The sequence below is a fragment of the Anarhichas minor genome, unplaced genomic scaffold (assembly GCF_050575085.1).
Source record: "Anarhichas minor isolate MPS153535 unplaced genomic scaffold, ASM5057508v1 ptg000088l, whole genome shotgun sequence".
NCBI classification, from domain to species: Eukaryota; Metazoa; Chordata; class Actinopteri; order Perciformes; family Anarhichadidae; genus Anarhichas; species Anarhichas minor.
In genome coordinates this window covers 280,084-302,118 of record NW_027466534.1, presented here as the reverse complement: position 1 = coordinate 302,118, position 22,035 = coordinate 280,084, and the positions used below count along the sequence as shown (strand labels likewise).

General features: G+C 41.5%; 1 protein-coding gene across 3 annotated transcripts; it reads right to left on the bottom strand.

Annotated features, from left to right (window-relative positions):
* Positions 1 to 5,078: 5,078 nt before the first annotated feature.
* Positions 5,079 to 19,591, bottom strand: zbtb44 (zinc finger and BTB domain containing 44). Of its 3 annotated transcripts, none has more exons than XM_076081981.1 (6): positions 19,205 to 19,591; positions 15,246 to 16,337; positions 13,565 to 13,649; positions 12,637 to 12,788; positions 11,371 to 11,671; positions 5,079 to 9,179 (listed from the first exon to the last, which is right to left on the bottom strand). In XM_076081981.1, the coding sequence occupies exons 2-6, from the start codon at positions 16,297 to 16,299 to the stop codon at positions 8,747 to 8,749; spliced, it is 2,025 nt and encodes a 674-aa protein (XP_075938096.1). In that variant the 5' UTR covers positions 16,300 to 16,337; positions 19,205 to 19,591; the 3' UTR covers positions 5,079 to 8,746. The 3 variants fall into 3 exon arrangements, with proteins under 3 accessions (XP_075938096.1, XP_075938095.1, XP_075938097.1); XM_076081980.1 differs by having other exon boundaries at positions 19,360 to 19,591; XM_076081982.1 differs by having other exon boundaries at positions 9,016 to 9,179; positions 11,588 to 11,671; positions 19,360 to 19,589.
* Between the last annotated feature and the right edge of the window lie 2,444 nt (positions 19,592 to 22,035).

Below are 22,035 nucleotides of genomic sequence, written 5' to 3'. Positions count from 1 at the left end.
GAGAACAAAAGCACTGGGCTGGTAGTGAGTGACTGATTGGGGAAGTGAGAACAGGTGAGCAGGAGGTGAGCTGAGTGCAGTGCTAATGAGGGACAGCTGACATTAATCAGGGCAGCGTTTTGGCCGTCGCCATTGTCACAAACCGGGCCGTACGGCCATGACAAAGGAGTGAGATGCACACAACCAAACAAACTAACTAATTATTAACTTAAAGGCAACATAAGAGGCGAGCTTAAACTTTTTTTGCAACCAGTGAACAGGAAGTGACCATATTTGGACTGAGGAGGAGTGACGTAGAGACATCGTATACCTCTCTGGTAGAGACCTGTCAATCACCGTGTAGCCCCGCCCTAAAGCATCCCCTGCTTTATGGTCTGTTTGACTCTAAATGGACCATAATGTACTAAATGAACATCATGCTGTATTGAAGAAGACTTGAAACTAGAGATTGAGACCATAAACTCATGTTTACAATGTTTACTGAGGTAATAAATCAAGAGAGAAGTAGAGTCATTTTCTCATAGACTTCTATACAACCAGAGGAGTCGCCCCCTGGTGGACACTAGAGAGAATGCAGCTTTAACACATGAAGCTTTGGCTTTATTTTGGCAGAACCGAAAGTTGCCATCTGGTTCGTATATGTGTTTGACATTTGTGATTGCACCATTCTTTCGACATTTCTCCCCAAGGGATGGACGATCCAGTGGCATCACAATAATGGGATGTAGAAAACAGCGATTTTCAGTCATTAAAAAGCCATAAATGCGATGTGGACCAACGGGAACAAGGTGTGAGCTGTTAGTCGATTTGCTCCAGGCCCTTTCGAACAGCCCTCTCACATGTTTACCTCCTCTTCCTTCCTTCGTCCACGCGCTGCGGAGGACGTCACGTGATCCGAAGGAATTTACACTGGAATGAAGGCTGGCTGTTCCTCGTCTGGCTGAGACGAGGCTTTTTTTCCCACACTTGAGAGCAGATTCAATTCTGAGCCGTAGTGGAAAGAATCAGCGAATAAAAGGTCTGAGAAGCACATTAGAAAACTGACATAATACGGGATGAACTGATTCCCTCACTGCCTCTATTAGCAGGTATGTTGTACAGTAGAGCTGCTGGTGGACAGACATGAGCTGAGCTGTGGAAAAAAACAAGGGGAAGAAATCAGCGTGGTCAATATACTTTACAGACTCCTGTCATCGCTGTCTCCCCCGAATCCTGGAACAGAATGTATTCACTTTTTTTGCACAACATCAGCCACAAGAATGGGCCGGCAGGTCGACGGGGTCACTTCTTGAAATACGGCGTTTGAACGTCCTGACTAGTGTTTTTTTCTGTGGATACAAAAAGCCTAATGAATCTGGCAGGGATGTGATTTGTGGAATATTCCGTTGAATCCAACCCCTCCATTGATTGGGAATGTATGACACGTGTATTAGTCATGCAGTGTGTTTTATTTTTCCTGGCAGCGAGGCCTCACCGCAGCATTATCACTCTCTCTCTCTCTCACTCTCTCTCTCTCTCTCTCTCTCTCTCTCTCTCTCTCTCTCTCTCTCTCACAAACTGCTGTATCCAGTTTTGTCTAAAAGTCCCCCTCCGGCCGTGCACATCCAACAGATAAGCTTCGAAATGTAAACAAGTCATGAACGCATCTGCAAACACATTTTTGGCTCTGCAGTAAAAGTTTACAAGGAACAAAATAAGAGCCCTAGCGTTACGCAACAGGGGGGGGGGGGGGGGGTTGTAATGTAGGCAATGCATGCAGAGGGTGAATGGGTGAGTTCCATCACCCGGTAATTCATATGCATCCACCTGTATGTTCTCAAGGATGAACCTCTGTATTAGCCTTTATAATTAACAACTCGCTTGCAGCTGTTCTGAGATTTCTTCTATCAACAATACGGAACACTGAAAGGACGGCAAGGGCCTATAGGAATATATTTCTTTTATATATTTAATTTAAAAATTCTCTTAATTTGAAAACGGAGAAGTTTCTTTGATGAGTCGACAGTCCTACCAGAGGCCAACATCAACAGAAGTCTGGCTCTGTGAAATGGAACAGATCAGCTTCAGTGTCATCCAGCGATTTCTGTCTTCTCCACCAAGAGTTCCAGTAATACAATAAAAAACAGTTGGTCACGAAACACAGACTTAAAACCAGACCTGACATGTTAATCATGCTCTTTCAACTAAAGATCCCTTTATAGTCATTTTTGAGATAAATGCTGCTTTTAAAAAAGCAATATATTTGATCATATTTGGATTAATCTGTCAGAAGTGAGGAAACTTCCCCATTCATTCTCCATTCACCAATGTTGTGCTGACAACAAAAGGTGCATGCAGGCTGAGGGCGTGTTCTGTCGGGAGATGCAATGACTTTAACCAAGAGTGGAGAGCTATGAGTAAGGAAAACTAACTAACTAACTTACTTACTAACAAAAGTCTGCTAGCTGCTAATTCATGCATCGTAAAACAGCAAATCACATGGTAGTGACACGTAATGTATTAAAATGATGTGACGGCACCACGAAGACAACGCCAAGTCAATTAGGATCCATTTTCCTGGTGGACACGTACTAAACGTATCCGTGTAATAGATGCAACGAGCTAGTGACGCAGTATGAACATCGACAAAGACCTCTAACAGTGGTCGAGAAGGAGGGTTAATGGGTCAAACAAACACAGGACTTTCAACCAGGAGACCAGTGTTCGTGTCCCAAAGCGTTGTTGAGTTATTATGAAGTTGCGTTTGTGACGTTTCAACTAAACCTGACTGAGTGATTTTGTTGCTTACACCTAAGTTTAAGTACTTATTTAAAGTGCAGCCATGTTTTTCCTGAATCTAAGTGGTTTTGTTGCCAGGGTACATTGTTTTCAATATGCCGACACGTCACTTTAACACATTACTTGCCGCTGCAGAGATTGTGGTCATTTCAGATATTTCGGTGCAATCAAGTTGAAAATACCTTAGACTTTCAGGAGGTGCCTCGTCTTGGAGCTGCTTTGGGGAAACCTTATTTCTTGTAGATTAAAGCCAGGCCTCCGGTTCAACCGAGTGAAGTCAAAGCTTCATGTGTTAAAGCTGCATTCTCTCTAGTGTCCACCAGGGGGCGACTCCTCTGGTTGTATAGAAGTCTATGAGAAAATGACTCTACTTCTCTCTTGATTTATTACCTCAGTAAACATTGTAAACATGAGTTTATGGTCTCAATCTCTAGTTTCAAGTCTTCTTCAGTACAGCATGATGTTCATAAACACATTGTAAATTAATGTTAATTGCAGGTCTAAGACAAGATGGGAATAGTTGCTCTCCTGCATCAAAGTCAAGCCTAGTATTATGTCGCTTAGCACAGAAACAATGCTAATGGGAAGTCAAATAGGATCCTTTTTCATGGTGGACACACAAATGAAACGCAACAATCAGAGGTGATGAGTTCAATATTGAGAAAGAGCACTTATTGTGGGCGGAACACAGAAAGCTCTTTGGGACACCACATGTCCCAAAGAGTTCTTCTAACTATACAAATTTATTTGAAGGCCAGCCATGTTTTTCCTAAACCTCCTTAAAGTGGTTTTGTTGCCTAAAGTTAACTTTCTCACACAGCTCTTGTCGTGTAGTCAAAGTCTCGTTTATTCGATCGTATGCTCACTATTTCCTGAACACATTCGTCTTCACTAAAATCTCACCATATGAAATAATTCAGACTCATCCTGACTTTCTTTATGCGCCGGTGTTTTAAATAGTTCAGATACAGCTACGCTGCATGTCTGAGCTATAACATGCATGTTTGGGAAGTAGTGAGAAAATGACCGTTTTTTTTACGTGATTGTGTAACACAATCACGTAAAGATTGTGTTACATCTCTTTTGATTTATAAATATTGATCCCATCTATGCAGCCTGTTTTTGACAGCCTTGTCTATTCTAAACACATTCCATATGAAATCCTCAGCCACACAGGGACTGATGCCTTCTCTGTTTACGGAGACAATGACTGTGGAGTTTTTTTTGTTTTGTTATATATGAAAGAGAAACACAGGAGTTAGCTCTGGCAGCCGAGTGTCATCAAATCAGACGAAGAACTCAAATTTCAACAACAGAAATGCAGATGAAGAAGAAACAGATGGATGGCTCGAGGTTGTTCTCTGTTGAAAGTACAGGATTAGTGGTAAACATATTTTTTACGTTTTGCCGTCAATGCCTTTGTTTTCCTAGAAAGACAGCGGTGCTGACCTACAGAATGGCATCCCATGCTGTGGACTGATAAGATTGCTATTCCTTATAGTGCAAAGTTCTGAAGTTTCAATTTTACCGGGAACGCCAAGTTATAACAATAGATCGGAGCCACACTGAGCATCTGTGCATCTCTGAAACTCTGGTAAGTCTCCATTGGTGGACTGTAGGTCTGTCAACGGATATTCTAAATCCAAATATATATTCAAAGAGTAAAATAACAAATATTGAAATATATTAATTGTGAAAAAAGGCAGCTCTACCGAATCTGTCTGCCTTGCGTGCATCGAATAGAGAGGGGAAGTCCCTCCTCTTCCGGTATATTTTGGGAAAAATGTGAAACGGAGCGATGTACAATGTACGTCACCAACATGGCCGTTAGCTTGGCTTGCTAGCTAGCTAACTTAGCTATGTTCCAAATGTAACGTTATCTTTACCCGATGTGTTTTATCCAACATGAACGTTAAATACTGACCTGGCAACATAACTCCTCACAGGGCCAGTGAAGACGACAATGTTAACAATTTGAATGATGAAGTTCATTCCCCATTTTTTTAACAGTACACTAACATAATAATCTAGCTCAAAGGCCCGCTAGCCTTCAGCCGAGCTAACGGTAACGGTGTTGTCTGATAGACGTCTGAAACACAACGTACGTTTCTGTTTCTACGTCAGCAGTCGACTACCGAGTTACTATTTATGTAACTAAATGTGTTTTATAACACTTACAATGTATTAACATGTATATATATATATATATATATATACATATACAAAAATTAACAATGTTAAGTTATGCGTTACCAAAAAAGATTGTTCAGTAAACTCAAAAAAACAAATTCAGACAAGTGTTTAGACGTATTCCGACATAGGTTTTTCTTTTTTATTTACATTTTATACTTTTACAAAAACAACTCTCTTTTTTTTTAATAACAGGACTGCAAAGCCAGAACACTAGCAAGGATTCAGAAACAACCATGACCTCTAAAATACAGAGTGGTCTTGTCAGTTTTTAAACAGCCAACTGTGGAATATGATCCAGTTAAAACACTCAACACCACAGACGTCACTTCTCCCGATACAATGTGCAGGTTGCATTACTATCGGGGATGTTTTGTACAGTTTCTCCAAACTAACGTTTAAATACAGTATCAAAGACACAAAATACAACATCTGTCTCAAAGCAGGTTGTAATCAAGTAGCCTACAGTATAAAGAATATGCAACATAGTATGAGTGTATATATACTGTATATTTATATATATATATATATACACACCGCAGACAGTCACAAAGTGAAGACTACTAAGGCCCCCCGTACTCCCACACTAAGCTGTTCTATTCACATTTAACAAGAATATCCAAAGATGCCATGAAACAGCAACCATAATACAAAAAGTCACCAAAAATATATATATATATATGTATGTATGCCGTTATGAAGAGCTACCATGTGTTTTATCTTGTATTTTCCTTTCTTTTAAATAAAGCAGAAGGACTGGAAAACATATACAACATCAAGTGTACATTGAGAAGGCATGTCCTGTATATAATCAGAGATTAGAAAAGAAACAAAAACATTGCACATTAATAGAAAAAGAAGGGATAAGTGTACAGAGAAAGAAGAGGGCATGCTGAACATACGCTGGATGAAGAACCGTCGACTAATAAGGCCGTGACAGAACGCGTCGCCAACTGCAGACATGCTCTCTCTCACTTCACACAACGATAAGAACATGCAACTCTAGAGACAAACCGCCGTTTGATATCCAAGCTTCGTTCCTTGTTTCACAGATCAAACGGGGTCCTCGCTGATTTGATTCACCTTCAATCACATTTAAACTAAATTATACATTATTTGTTTTAATATATATATATATATATATATATATATGTGTATATATATACATATATATATATATATATATATATATGTGTATATATATACATATATATATATATATATATATATATATATATACATATATATACATATATACATATATATATATATATATACATATATATATATATATATACATATATATATATATATATAATTCCAAAGACTAAATGAAATCTTTTAAAAACGACACCGGTCCATTTATTGCACAACCATCGGGTCACAAAAATATTTTGGGCACTTTTGCGTTTTTCAACAGAACAGCAGCATATTTCATTATAAAAGAGTTGTTTGGATACAGACACCGAACACACGACATGATGAGAAGCAATGACGTATAAATGGAGAATAGAAAACTTCTTTTCATTTTTTCATCTTGATATTGTGCAAACTAGAGTGTACAGGTCCGTTCACTAAGGCTAGCCTCTTAAATGCACAACATCATATACTGTGTGTGTTTTTGTTTTTTAGGGGCAAAAACAGCAGGACCCCCTTTTTTTGCTAAATAGCACGGACCACTTAAAGAATGATTATCTCTCTTTTTATTATGTGCGATTACTGATTGCCATGGCAGATCCCTAATGAGATAGAGAACATTTGGTCCTGTACCATTTGTACCCGGATACAAAATAAATTAAAAAAAGGGCAAAACTTTAGACTCAGAGTGACTCAAGCTGTTGTTAAGACAGCTCTCAGTGACGTTCATTGATCGGGGTAATATTGACGCCGTCATCACAGCGTGATATTCATCTTTACATTTACAATCAACCCTGAATGTGAGGTCTTACATCCTGCTGTGATGATCCTTAATGGCGGCTGTTTGGACTACTTTTAAAGTGTGGGGGGGCGGGGGGGGGGGGCGACAGGACATAAACGATAAACAACACGCCCAGTCACAGTCAGTAGCATTCAACTCATGGGTTATTACCACGGGTGTCATTAACTCCTCGGAAATACAAGCACAACAATGTCCCAACTACACCGTCACAGCATCACAGGAGCCGGAGGTTTGCATTGAAATAAAGAACGAACAAAGTAAATGAAATGAGTAACTTCTAAAAGCCCAAACTGAGCTCGATCAGTTCACGGTGAAATGATAAGCTCTCTTCTTTACACAATATATATATATATATATATATATTCATCATTTATAATGATTCAACTCACAGTATTTTGCATTCACTCGTCAGCGTGCTCCGGTTGCTTTTAAAGCAACGTTATCACACGCCCCCCCCCCCCCAAAAAAACCCCACCTGTAAACTGGCCATCACAGATAGCATTCATAATCTGTTTGCATCACTTCCTGCTTCCCCCGGTCTGCAGACATTGTTACTTCTTATTTTAATTAAATTTGACTCAATGTCGTTTTTTTTTTTTCTCCCTTTGTGACAAATGATGTAAATCAAACAGAATCCTGCCGCTCGCTCCACACGTGTAACTTAATATTCTTGGTTTACGTTTAAAAAAAGACAATCGTTCTCTCAGAATATCAGCAGTGAAGCAAGAACACGATTTAAATATTCAGAACACAAACTGACTCCAAAACAGAACAAAACAGAAACCGTTTGATAAGCGATGCTACATTATCGTATCTTAGGAGCACATTTGGGAATTTAACCGCAGTCGTGAGAAAACCTCGTTACTCCAAATTTTTTGTAAACTTTTTACATTTTACATTTTCTTTTATTATCATTTACTTCGTTGGACTTTGAAACAAAAGCTTAAAATAAACTAAATTAGCCGTTTTGGAGACGCAAGGTTTCATTTCACAACAGTGTTCATTAAAAAAAATGAAAAAAGGCGGGAAAAAAATGATATACTGCACAAACACCTTTAAGGGAATACTCTGTCAATATAATTTCAAGTTTTTTTTTAAAACACTTAAAAAATGAAATGTACTGTGTTCATATAGATTAAAAGAAAAATAAATGCACATACACACACCTGACATGTCATACTGTCACAACACCCAACATACACAGCATTCAAAGAGTAAAACTACAGTACGAGCTATTGCAATAGAGATAATATTGACATTGAACAGTTTGCCTACAGCGACGGCACTGAAGGAGTAACACAGTCTCTGCCCAAACAAACAAGCTGCATCACTACAAATGAAATACTACGGACTTCTTTCTTCTTCTTTCTTTCTTCAGCTCAGTTTGCAAAGACTTGATTTGTCGCCGTCGGCAAAGTCAAGACGTCTTCGTTAAAACGGGAACTCTTCAGGCACTTTCCAGAAGTAGGGCGAGGCTCTTTAGATTCAACAGACCTCAGATCGGCAAAAGACAGTAAAACGACTTTAGCTAGTGCTGCATTCACGTCACATGGGAAATAAAAGAAATACAAATAACTTCCTAATACTTGATTCTTCAAGAATTCTGCTCACAAGTTTGAGGGGAAAATCATTTTCAGAAGATAAAATGATCATTTTACTTTTTGCTGGATTTGGTTTTAGAACGTGAAACGTAAATAAGTGCATCATCATCACGGCGTCTTCGAGAGGAGCTTTGTTTCCTAACGTGTCCCAAGTTGTCCCTTTTTATAGCCGCCAAGCGGATATTCCCCGTATGACATGACTGCAGAATAAGAGGCGGGGCCAAGTAGAAGGCTTGGATCACGCGATGGTGATGGAAGCCAGCTCCTTGGTCTGGGCACCATGCTGCTGCTGCTGCTGCTGCTCTCCTTCAAACACCTCCAGGGAACTGCCTCCCACGCTGCCGTCATCGTCGTCCATCTTGGTCTCCCCCGTAGCGGCGGCCGTCTGGTCGGCGTCCATCTTGAGGGAGGCGGGGGCTTCCAGGGGGTCCAGCAGGGGCTCGGGCGAGAGGAAGCCGGGGGAACTTTCGCAGTTCTGGGTGGAGGAGGAGACCTGGGAGATGACGGGCATCTGGACGGAGCAGGAGGAGGAGGACGAGGCGGCGTTGACGGCGGCGGAGGTGCTGCCCGGGTAGACTGGGTGGTGCTCCGAGTCCTCTAACTCATACTGGACCCCCAGCGCCTCCTCCTCCTCCTGGACCTGGCTCAGGTAGTCGGGCACGAGGAAATCACTGCGGAGACGAAGGAGAACCGGAGGAATTCAACGGCCTTTCATCTGCTACTTTCACACTTTTTACATTCAATGTGAAATTAGCGATTTTTCCACAAAGATACAAGATATACACGTTGCATCCTGAACACGTTTTTATACACAATGAGCTCTGATAAAAAAAATACATTCAAAGTGTGACGTTCTATGTCTTTCATGAATATTTGCCTCCAAACAGGAAGTGATGTCGTTGACCTTAAAACCCACCAGAACAGACCAACAAAATGTTCACATCAATGAGAAGTCTAAGTCTGACGACATGACGCCACTCTGGGATTTATTGATTTATTGTTTAGTCGATCAACAGGAATGTGTCTGCCACTATTCTGATAATGGATTTCTGTTCGGGACAATTTAAAGGCCAATAACTGATCACATCCAACGGTTTGGAACAAACGCATCACTAATAAGACCAGAAACTTCTGTTGGGACTTTAGGAAAAAATTATTTTTCAAATTTTTGCTTTTAATTAAGTAATTTATTCTACATTTGTCATACTTGTTTTTAGGGTTTTTATATATTGGAATTGTTTTTACCACTATCAACTTGTGTTATTACTAATATTATCCTATTTTTTATTTATTTTATTATTGTATCTCGTGCCCTGTTTGAGAATATCTGAACTATGAATTTGTTTCTCTTGTGAAGCACTTTGAGCTGCATTGTATGTTATGAAAGGTGATATATAAATAATGCTTATTATTATTGTTAAAATAAGACATTTAAAAGATGTAACATTTGGCTTTCTGAACTAGTGAACAAGGTTTCATGAGCCTAAAGATGAATAATAATAATAATAACAAAAGTTTCCCTTTATTCTGTAAACACGTATTTAAAGGCGTATATGCAGTGATAATAATAATAATACCCCGTTAAGAGCTCAGGACCCAAAACAAATAGTTGAAGTGGAGTGAAGTCTGCAGCACGGACGACAGCCGAATGTGAAGAATCCATAGTAACACATCTCTGTCTGTGAGGACGGAGGACGGCGAGTTAAGAGTCTCGACTGGACTTTGCCAGAGAATTCTTTCCACCCTGTTATGATCTCAGGCGAAGACTTTTCTACTATAAACTTTTTAAGGAGTCAATGGACCGTTTGAGTCCCGCCGACCTGTGAGGCCTTGAGGTGATTAAGAAGCGGAAAAGTAAAAAATAAAAAAAACACTTTACGAAGACTGTGTTCTGACTTTCACGAGGCTTCTGTGGGCCGAGCGGCTGGTTAGAAAACAAACAACACATTCATATAGAAACCAAGTGATTCAAGTGTGTTTGATCCTCTCAAGTATAAAGTGAGTTTTAGAGCACTGTACTATTATCTATTATTGGGATTTAACTCACTGAATAGTGACTGCTCGATATCTTCGTCACCACTTCATCCTCACATCTCACGGGATTCAGTCGGTAAACTAATCCAAGAAAGACTTGAGGAGTTTGCCGTCTCCAGTTCAAGAGTTTGTTTTGCTTTCTTCTCAAGAGTTAGAGAAGATTGATATCACTCATTTCTGTATGGTGAATACGACGCTAGTTAGCTTAGCATAAAGACTGGTAAACGGGTAACTAGCTCGCCTAGCTTCGTCCGAAGGTGACAAAATACGCCCACCAGCATCTTTAAAGCTCACTAATTAACACATTGTATCTCGTTTCAAAAAAGTTTTTTGGGGCGTCAAAGTCGGAAGGCGCGCTAAAAATAAATAGTTTATACGTTATCTTTGTTTTGACGTCAGTGAGGTTTCCTGCTAAATTACCGCAACTTCATCATTACCATCAACCTGGCAACCGATCTCAGCTGAGAAACAGTCCAGCCCATAACCCCCCCCGTTTCCAGCAGACTTAATGCTAAGCTAACCGACTAGCTCCCGCTACATATTTACATAACAGATCTGAGAGTGGTGTCAGTCTTCTCATCTAACTCTTGGGATAAAAAAGTCAAACTTTACCTTTAAATAAAAGCTCCCCAATGAACACAGTGAAATACTTCAGGTACACTTGATCTGTGCATTCAAATCAATTGAAATCACCTCCAAAACAATTCTACACAATTAATGTCAGAAAAGAAATGAACCTCAGGTATTAGAATCTGAACTGAAGATATTTTCTGATTCTGAGTAAGTGATGGGGGGATGGGGGGGTGTCAGCGCCCTCGGACTCCTCACCTGCTCTGGAAGTAGTTTGCTAGTTCGGACGCCTCGTGGTTCAGACTCCTCAGGTGTACAATTAAATTGCCAGAGTTGGTGAACATGGCCCCGCACGTTTTGCACTCGTAAATCCGCGGCTTGCGGATTATGTGTCGGGAGACCCTCATGTGGTGCTTATATTCACCGAAGGACGTGAATGTGGCGCTACAAATCTGGCACCGGAAACATCGTTTACCTTCGTGCTTCAGCCGATGCATCTTTAGGGAGTAGGCCCGTGTGAACTTTTTCCCACAGCGGTCACACTGGAAAGGCTTAATGCCTGAGGGAGGAGAAGAAGAAACACAACGGTCAGCTGTGAGTTCATCACATGTCATATGACAGAATCAACTCATCAACATCTGAAGAGGAGGCGTGGCCTATTGGACCAAACACCACCAAACTGCCCCAGAGAGGAGAGCCCACATTGAAGCTAAGCTAACCCAGCTAGCACCTGAGGCTACTCCACTACCCAGAATGCATCCTGGCTGTCTGATGTTTGGTCTCAGAAACATACGATGGATGAAAGCAGCAGGAGGTCGGTGACTGTTGAGCCCACATCTTCACAGAGACCTGGATCCATAGTGGTCCAGGATCAAGCTGGACTTGGATCAGGACTCTGGTTGGGACCAGAGGAGGTGGACTCTGGTTGGACCAGAGGAGGTGGACTCTGGTTGGACCAGAGGAGGTGAACTCTTGTTGGGACCAGAGGAGGTGGACTCTTGTTGGGACCAGAGGAGGTGGACTCTGGTTGAGACCAGAGGAGGTGGACTCTGGTTGAGACCAGAGGAGGTGGACTCTGGTTGGACCAGAGGAGGTGAACTCTTGTTGGGACCAGAGGAGGTGGACTCTGGTTGAGACCAGAGGAGGTGGACTCTGGTTGGACCAGAGGAGGTGAACTCTTGTTGGGACCAGAGGAGGTGGACTCTGGTTGGACCATTTCTTTGAAATTTGTGAATTTTTTCTCGTATATTTTGCCCTTTAATCTCAGAATATCCACGCTTTTTTCTCTGGTAAATTTACAAATTTGATTACGAAAATTCAGACCTTTTCTATGAATATTAGCCCCCCCCCGTAATGTAATATTTTTCCCTATTTTTTTGCACTAACGCGTCATCGTAGAGGTGTGAGTGGCGGTGAATGAATACTTTTTTACTACCTTTCGTGTTTCTGACTTAAAACTAAGAGACGTAAGAGATGTTATATTTCCAAAAGTATCCCAAGATCAATACTTCCCGTTTCACGTACCGGAGTGAATGAGCATGTGCTGCTTCAGGTTTTGGATGCGCGTGAATCTGACTCCGCAGGTCGGGCACTGGAAGGGCCGGTCGGGGCCGTTGGTTCCGGGCCGGGCTGAGGGGCTGATGTAGAGGTGGTACGGATACTGAATACCTTCTAACCTGAAACACACAGAGAGGAAATTACTAAATAATAATAAGTTACTAAATGAACATCATGCTGTATTGAAGAAGACTTAAAACTAGAGATTGAGACCATAAACTCATGTTTACAATGTTTACTGAGGTAATAAATCAAGAGAGAAGTAGAGTCATTTTCTCATAGACTTCTATACAACCAGAGGAGTCGCCCCCTGGTGGACACTAGAGAGGATGCAGGTTTAACACATGAAGCTCTGACTTCACTCTTCAGAACTGGAGGTTGCCTCCTGACTACGATCCACAAACGTTGAAAGAAAGTTTCAAATGACCAAATTCTCATTTGATTGGATGATTATTTAGTCAGCGCCCTTGAGTGCAGGACCAACTTTAAAAACAATCTACTTTGACAATAAAATAACTCAGATTCATCGGCTTGACTCCTTGAATTTAAATAATATCTTGTGAGTTTTTAAGGAAAACAAGGATCCAACTGTAATCTACATTAAACTGGTATATTTAAAATCAATGCTGTTAAATGTTGTAGAACATTTGTTGCTCTAACACAGAGTCGTTAGTGACAACAGTGAAATGCGTCAGATTGATTGATGTTCATAGATTTCCAGTCATGTTTGCGTCTGGAGGCTCTTACAATATACACAGCCGTCATCCTCCGTTACATCACATCATGACATCATGATCCACACAGGTGCGGCTCAGACATCCGGCTGTGAGGTTTGTCTATATGTTCTCTACTGCTCGTGACTTGCCTTGCTGCAAGTCTTAACAAATCACGATACCTTTCGTCATCCTCGCCGTGTCCTCCGGTGTTCGAGGTGCTCTGCATCGACGGCAAGCCCTCCGACACGCCCTCATCCATCGACCCTGAGAGGAGGAAGACGCTCGTTACTCATGTGGCAGCTGAACACCTGACTGCGGAACACAGCCTGAGAGCAGGTCGGACTGTGGTCTTTGAGGGTTAATCCCATATTTAGGGATTGATGCCGCTACATTCCTCTTCACTGTCTGCTATTCGACAGTTTAGGAAAAAAACCTGCAAGTGTTTCCATTTTCTCTTTATTTATAGCAGGACAGAAAATACTTTTACAAACAGCATTCAGGCCGCCAGACAATAAAACTTTCCACTGAGAACAAATAGAGCTCTTGTGGGAGGAAAGGCCGCTCGTTTACATGCACCAAATATTCCACTTATTCTGAAAAAGACAATATTCTCAATAAGCTGTTTACACGTTAATATTCCTGTTCACATGCAGCCGTTCATACTCTAGTTACAGTAACCGGTGGAGGACCTGTTGGGCCTCCTTCATTACTTCAAACAGCTTCTCTAAAAGATATCTGTTCATATGAGAGGAGGGGGAGAGGAGAGAGGAGGAGGGAGGGGAGGGGAGAGAGGAGTGGAGAGGAGGGGAGAAGAGATGAGAGGAGGGGAGAGAGGAGGGGAGGAGAGAGGAGAGGAGAGGGGAGAGGAGGGGAGGAGAGAGGAGAGGGGAGAGGAGGGGAGGAGAGAGGAGGAGGGAGGAGAGAGGAGGGGAGAGAGGAGTGGAGAGGAGGGGAGAAGAGATGAGGGGAGAGGAGAGGAGGAGAGGAGAGGAGAGAGGAGAAGAGATGAGAGGAGGGGAGAGAGGAGAGGAGAGAGGAGGAGAGGAGAGGGGAGAGAGGAGGGGAGAGAGGAGGAGAGGAGAGGGGAGAGAGGAGGGGAGAGAGGAGGAGAGGAGAGGGGAGAGAGGAGGGGAGAGAGGAGAGGATTGGTAACAAATGTGGAAACTTGGAACAATGTTGGATTTATAGATTCTAGTTTTCCAATTTTTCTGAAATAAATGATCTAAGAAATTCAACTTTTTCTTTTTTATGATTGATGTCATTGTAAGTGTTATTCTGCACTAAAGACATGTTTGAGTCATGATGGTTGTGTCTCTATAGAGGAGCAGGACTTTATATTACAGTGAAAATAAAAACCAGAGAGAGAGAGAAACGAAGCTGAAACTGATTTAGGGGTCAGAGGTTAACTGTATCTTTTAATCAATGCATCTCTGTAACTCAGAGACGAGCAGTTTACAACAACGGTGGCAGGTATGCTGTATATTAAATATAGAGATGAGGAGACGAATACTGGTCTCATTGGCGTTATGTGGTGGCAGAGTTGCTGCCAGCTGAAGCTCTGTGGCAGATACTCATCTTGACTGATGGTGTAATTTCATCACTCAGTCAGTCAGTGACAGACTTCTGAGTTTATCTCTGAACAGACGGCTGGTTTCTTCCTCTTTGGCAGTGTTGGCAGCACCTTCTCTAGCCGTTACAAACGACAGCAGCTCGTAAGTGTTTTCCACCAATGAATGAACGTAAATCTCTACGCAGGAAATACGCTGCTTGCTAAGCTACGATTGGACAACCTTCAGGGTCGGTGTTCAGCGGTCAATTCTAAATGCTGTGACAGATTTAGGAAAGTAGAAGAGCCCTCACCTATGGAGGAGGACTGTGGGCTGATGAGGAGCTCCTCGTGGACCTGTTCGCTCCCCGGCACCGTCTGCTGGTCACTCAGCGAGCTCTGGGAGGCGCTGACCGGCTGCGAGGACGCCTCCTGGACCTCCTCGTCGCTGAGCCGCTCCACCTTCACCCTCACGTCCTCCTCCTCTGCTGGTGCCGACACCGTCTTGGAGCTCTCGCACGTCAGGAAGTCGCTGAGCCGCCGGCCGACCGCCACCTCCGAGGTCCCCGCGGCGCCCTGCTCCAAACAGCGGGGGCTCTCCGTGAGCTTCGATTTGTCCGAGTGGAACCTCCGGTCAATACCGAACGGGAACGTCCACGGGAAGGCCAGGGAGGACTCCACGGGCTGGGCCGTGCCGTCCGAGAACGACGGGGACGGGTTGGGAATCTGAGGGGAGGTGGTGACCATCTGCGTCGTGCATTTGAGCGGACTCTCGGGCGACGCCATCGTCGCGAAGCTTTTGCGTTTCCGTCGCGATTCGCGGCATATTGGGACGTTCCGCTCCATCACGCTGCAGTCGGACGACACCGGCGACACGCTGCCGTCCAGCGGCGTCAGGGCACAGTTTGACAAGGCGCTCTCCGGCGCCGATTCGTGCGGCTTGTCCGCCGCGATGTTGTTGTTGTTGCTGCCCGGACTCCACAAGATACTCGACTTCATGAACTCCGAACACGTGCTGGCGACAGCAAACATCTGCATGTAGCTCGCGGCCGCCAGGACGTCGATGATGTTCTCCGTGCTGATGGAGAGGGTGGAGGTGTAGGCGTATTCCAACAGAGGAGCGAAGCCGCTGACGGTCACGTGATGGAGGTCCAGCACAAACTTGTCCTCCTCCTCGGGCCGGCCCACCAGCTTGGAGCGGAAGAACTCGCTGCAGCAGGCCAGGACCACTTTGTGGGCCAGGAAGAGCTTGTCCTGGACCCGGATGGTGACGTCACAGAGGTGGCCCTGGTTGCGTAAAGCGTTGAGCTTCTCCAGCATCTCCTGGCTGTGGGAGGTCGAGCTGTGGGTGAAGGTTTTGACCCCCATGTTGGAGTCGGTTTAGGACTGTCTACAGGAAATGCCTCCTGCAGAGAGATGGAGAGGAAAAAACATTTCAGTTTACAAAAGATAAACTACATGAACTGTGTTTTAATTAACTGTAGCGTCAAATATCCATATTGTTGTTCAGGTTTCTTATTCTATGTGTCAAACAGTGACTGTAAGTAAGAAGTGGACGTAGTCATCGTGACGTCACTCGTTGGTTTGTGGACTGATGTTATGAGTTCGGCGATTTGGCGTCGCCATCTTGGCTTTTTGCAACCAATTAATGAAAGTTACCATATATGGACTGATCCACTTTATGGTCTATGTGACTCTAAATGGACCATAATGTACTATGTAAACATGAGTTTATGGTCTCAATCTCTAGTTTCAAGTCTTCTTCAATACAGCATGATGTTCATTATGTTTACTGAGGTAATAAATCAAGAGAGAAGTAGAGTCATTTTCTCATAGACTTCTATACAACCAGAGGAGTCGCCCTCTGGTGGACACTAGAGAGAATGCAGCTTTAACACATGAAGCTTTGACTTCACTTGTCAGAACCAGAGGTTGCTGCCTGGTGTCAGTTACTTTACGTCATTATAGTTTGCATATAGCACTAATGTGTTTGTATAATGAACACCTCACTAAAATAAACTCAACTGTGGCAGTAAAAGAATCGGGTGTGAAATGTCACAGTGGACTCTCACTGAACCGTTAGAAATCAATAAGTACAAACACAAAAGGAGATGGGGGGGGGGGGGGGGGAGTGATAGGGAGCACGGAGGACAAAATGCCAAGTTATGCAACAATCACAGCAGATGCGCAGCGATGCGAGCCAGACCCATGTGGAGGCCAGTGCACTACAGGATGCTCAGCAGCTGTCTGCGAGACATGTGGATCCTCTGAGGCATGAGATTTTCCATCAAACAAAAGCTCAAGTGAAGGGGGCTCTCGCAGGGAGAGCAGAGCGCTGCTCCCCTTCACCCACACAGACACAAAGCACAGGGAAATACTCCGGGCGACGCTGGCCCAGTGAAGGCAACGTGAGGTACAGAGCTGGGCTGCAGAGGTGCAACAGGAGAGATCCTGGTCTGAACCAGCAAACACGGACGAGAGTCCAGAGATTAAAGTCCATCGTGTAAAAACAAAATGTACGGCTTTATCTTTTCCTCCAATTAGTGTCTAGAACTTGGTCAAATGCCTCGTTAAAGATAAACCTTGAAGGACATGTGGTGGCTCAAATAAGATAAGATAACATTACATTTAATTTAATCCCACAGCGGGGAAATGTGCAGCAAAGTGGAGAGTCCAACAAGAGACATCAGTAGGGAACAAAACACGTACAATGAATAATCAAACCCTAAAAGGTAAAAGTAAAAAAATACAATTTAATCAGATTGAGCTGTTGGATACACATTATAGCACATATCTAGAGTATTTATATTGCTTATATACAATAAATATATAGAACTATACTGGTTATATAGTCACACATGAATAAATTGACTATTTTAATGACATCAAGAAAAATAAGAACCTTATTGTTTAGCTTCTCAAATGTGAGGATCTGTTGATTTAGTTTGTCTTCTATGATTTAGACTAAATAAGATTATTAACTCGTTAATATTTATAAATATATTTATATACTTACGGATCAACATATTGATCAATGACTACGTGACTTAAGAGTCAGCAACAACAGATACAAACTACTCAAACACACAACAATAAAAGAAGAATACTCATGATGGCGATGGGGGGGGGAAGGAGGCGTGGCCTTCCGCCTCTCGCTACTTTTACTATGTTTACATCACGTAAACAAGTCAGCACGAGCTAACAACAGACAACAGAGGCTCACAGTCAACGTGCTCACAACGAGCAGAGAGGCCGTGTGTGTTGAAGACATGGAGGGTAACAGTCTGGTGTAAAGAACACGCTGAACGGACGAATGTCTGCAACAACAATCACAGTTTGGCGAACACTAGCTTTAACAAGCTGGCCTGTCAAGTCTCCCGCGAGGAGATGAGAAGCACATCCGATTTGAACTGTCAAAATAAAAGAGCGGGGGAAATCCACAATAACTAAATAGTTGTATTCGCCATAAATTTGAGCGGTATCCAAAATGTTTAATTCGACTTAAAATGTGCTGCTACCACCAACTCTCTGACTGGTTTTGTTCTAATTATTCGGGGGTGATATTAAAGTATATACTCTCCATTTTAGTGACACGTAAATGTACACCGTGCAACACAGCAATTATTCTGTCTGTATATATCATATTTGAGTTATTGTGGATTTTTTTTACTTTTTTACTTATTTAATATTATTTACTTTTTCATTATTATTATTATTATTATTACTTATTTTATATTCTTTACTGTTGTATTATTATTACTTATATTATATTCTTTACTGTTTTATTATTATTAGTTTTATTATTATTACTTATATTATATTCTTTACTGTTTTATTATTATTAGTTTTATTATTATTACTTATTTATAATACTTGTTTTGATATTGTATATATATATATATATATATATATATATATTGTATATTATACTGTAATCCTGTAAATAAATTATTATCTTATTTTAGCTTATGTAACCACTACTATATAAACAACAAATAATGTCAATAAATAAAGTGAAAAAGAATATTCAATAAAATCTCCCCTTTTATTTTGAAGCCGAATTAGCCACATTTCCGGTTTGACCGCGGATAACCCTGGAAACGTCGACGCAGCTGCTAAAAAAAACAACCGCTAGCTACCAAGCTAGCACTAGCCGACACAACAACACGAGCACTAACAGTTGGTTCCCTTTTCCTTTCATCGATACTTGTACAACTAGGTAGCCGTATTACACGTCCACGGTAACGGTTATCTAACGAAGGGAGGGCTTTACCTTCTGGAGATGAAGCCCGTGATGTCGACAGGGCCTCTGGATGCGAACAGCTCAGCTGACACTCACATACACACACACACACACTCACTCACACACACACAAAAAGCAGCGATGTGCGGTTTGCGCCCCTGCCGCTTTCTGCTCCGATCACTCACATTCCTCGCGCTTCTCAGGCAGTTTGTCCGCCTGCGAAAGCCGCCCAAACATCACAACAGGTGGAAGTTCAACGTTTTTGCTTTTTTTCCCCCGAGGTGCTTTGTTTTTTCATTCCTTTGTGCTTCCCCCCGCTGTCCCCCTTCTTTTTTTGCTTTTTTCTTTTTCCTGCGCTGTATTTGTATCTCCCACAATGCAACGCGCATCTCTCTCACGGTGCTGTACAGTAAGAAACAGGAAGTGTCACATTCAGCAACATGTAACGAGCACTTCTCAGGAGTTCCCGCTGTTTGTATTCATTCACATTAATCTGATCATAACATTTAAACACCTTTCTTTTCTTCATATTAACATTTGAAGAATTCTCATACACTTTAGATTTTTTGTTCTTGTATTTAATCTTTGTTTCTATTTTAGTTGATTTTTTAACTTTATTTATGTACCTTACTCTTGTTACTATTGTGCTCTATTTTACGATGGTGTCAGTATTATTTCTTTACACTTGATGATTGTTATTGTATTGTTATATATGTTTATAGTTTTATTTTATTGTTTATTCTTCTTCTGTTGTAATCTTAGTGAAATTCTGGCACAAGAACTTCCTTCGGGATGAATAAAGTTGTATCTTATCTCATATTATCATATACACTAACATATTCTGTATGTTGGAAAATATAAATTACACCTACCTGACTTCTTTGATACACTTGAACATGGAATTTGCTTTTCAAATTTTCTTTTAACTTATTGTGTATTGTGTTGACCTTTATCTTGTGTAATATTTATTTTCTTGTTTCTCATTTATTCTGTTTATTCATTTGAAGATTTCATGTATTGTTTCCAACCTTTAAGGCAAAGACCAGTTCTGGTGCTTTATAGTATTTCCTAATAAAATGTGATCAAATCTTGACGTTTGTTTTTTACTTCTTAGTTTAATAATACTCACATCTTGAACATCTTGTCATACAACCATTGTCTTTTACCTCGTCTGCTTCCTGAACAGATCCGTGTCCTATTTTAGTTCCTATTCTAAAATATTCTTTAATGTCAGACATCGAATGCCTTTCTCCATCTTCATTAAACTTGATAGACCGTGAAAACACTCGGGACAGCGATATGAATTGATTTCTGTCCCTGATAAAGTCTCTTATAAAGTATTTTATGTATATATTTGAATGTTGTCAGTAATACTTGGCTGTCTTTATTTCAACTGTCTGAGCAGAGAAGTTATTCCAAAGTGGGAGGATTTCACTGAACATCTTCAGGGCTTTCAGTTTGCCAAACCAGCTATAAAAATCTGCCTCGCCCTACTTTTAAAAGCTGCTGACCCGCCTCCAAGAATTCCATCAGTCTGGCCCAACGATGACCTAGAAATGGTGCTCTGGAAAACATGGAAGACTTAACATTTGTTTTGAATTGATGGGTCAGTATGTAAGTACTTACCAGTCTGGACAGAAGGATCCTCGAGTAACGAAGCCGTCATACACAATACACAAAATGAAATGTGTTGCACAAACGTAGCAGGAAAGGAGACTCATATGTTGACATAAATGTGTTTATTTGACCATTTTTATAGGCAAAAATCACAAAGACAGCAGCATCTGCCATGTTAATTACAATATTACAAAAATAAATAGCTTAAAAAGGAAGCTGTAATAATAAAAATAGCATGGTCCTTCACTGAAGGGATATAGGCCTAATGCTCCATCTCGTTTGTTTTATGACATAATGTAAATTAACAACAGGAATGAAGAAATCAAATATACATACAAGAGTCTGAAAACAACTGTGAGCGTTCTGCATATGATGCATTAACAAATATGTTATTTTTTATATATACACGATAGATAGTATGCTTATCACTTAACTTACAAAAAACACCTCCAAAGAAACGTGTGGCATTATAACTTCATTATAACTGCATTATAACTGCATTACAACTGCATTATAACTGCATTATAACTACATTATAATGCGCCTGAAAAGCTCTACAATGAAACTGCAGGGCAGAGGGAAAGTCATTATCGAGCCTACTTTATTTGACACATTGTGTAAACTCAAATTCTGTCAATTTCTATAAATTATACACGTCTAGTTCGGCATTGACACGATCTGTTATGACAGAAGCTTAAATATTGTCAGATTTAGTTTCACTGAATGGTTTTCCTACAGTTCAAAAATGCTAATTTTCAAGACAATCGTTTGAAGAACGTCGGTACGTGTGTAGAAATGAGAAACAATCAAACAGGAGTGCATTACCCAGAGGCTTAAAGTTCCAATGCATCAATCGTATGTTCTTACCTCAATAACAGGTAAATGGCTCGATCAAAGCTCTATAGGGGCTTGAGTTCGGTTGAGGACAGTTGGAGGTATATTTACACTGTGCTGGTCTTCGACAGCAGGTTTCATGCCATTAATCTAGCCCCACCTTCAATGATAGCTCACTCAGAAAGACGTACTGCAGATTATACCAGACTTCATCCAAACAGATCAAGTTTCTGTTTAAAGTGGGACTAGAAAACGCACACGCAGCACCTTCATCTAGCATCTATACATAGCATCACATGTACATCCTGAGGTAGATCTCCATGGTTTCAAATAGTGGTTGTCAATAAAAGATGACAAAACAATATTCAGGCAAATGCTCCTGATGTGACTTGATGCGATCAGCTGGTAAC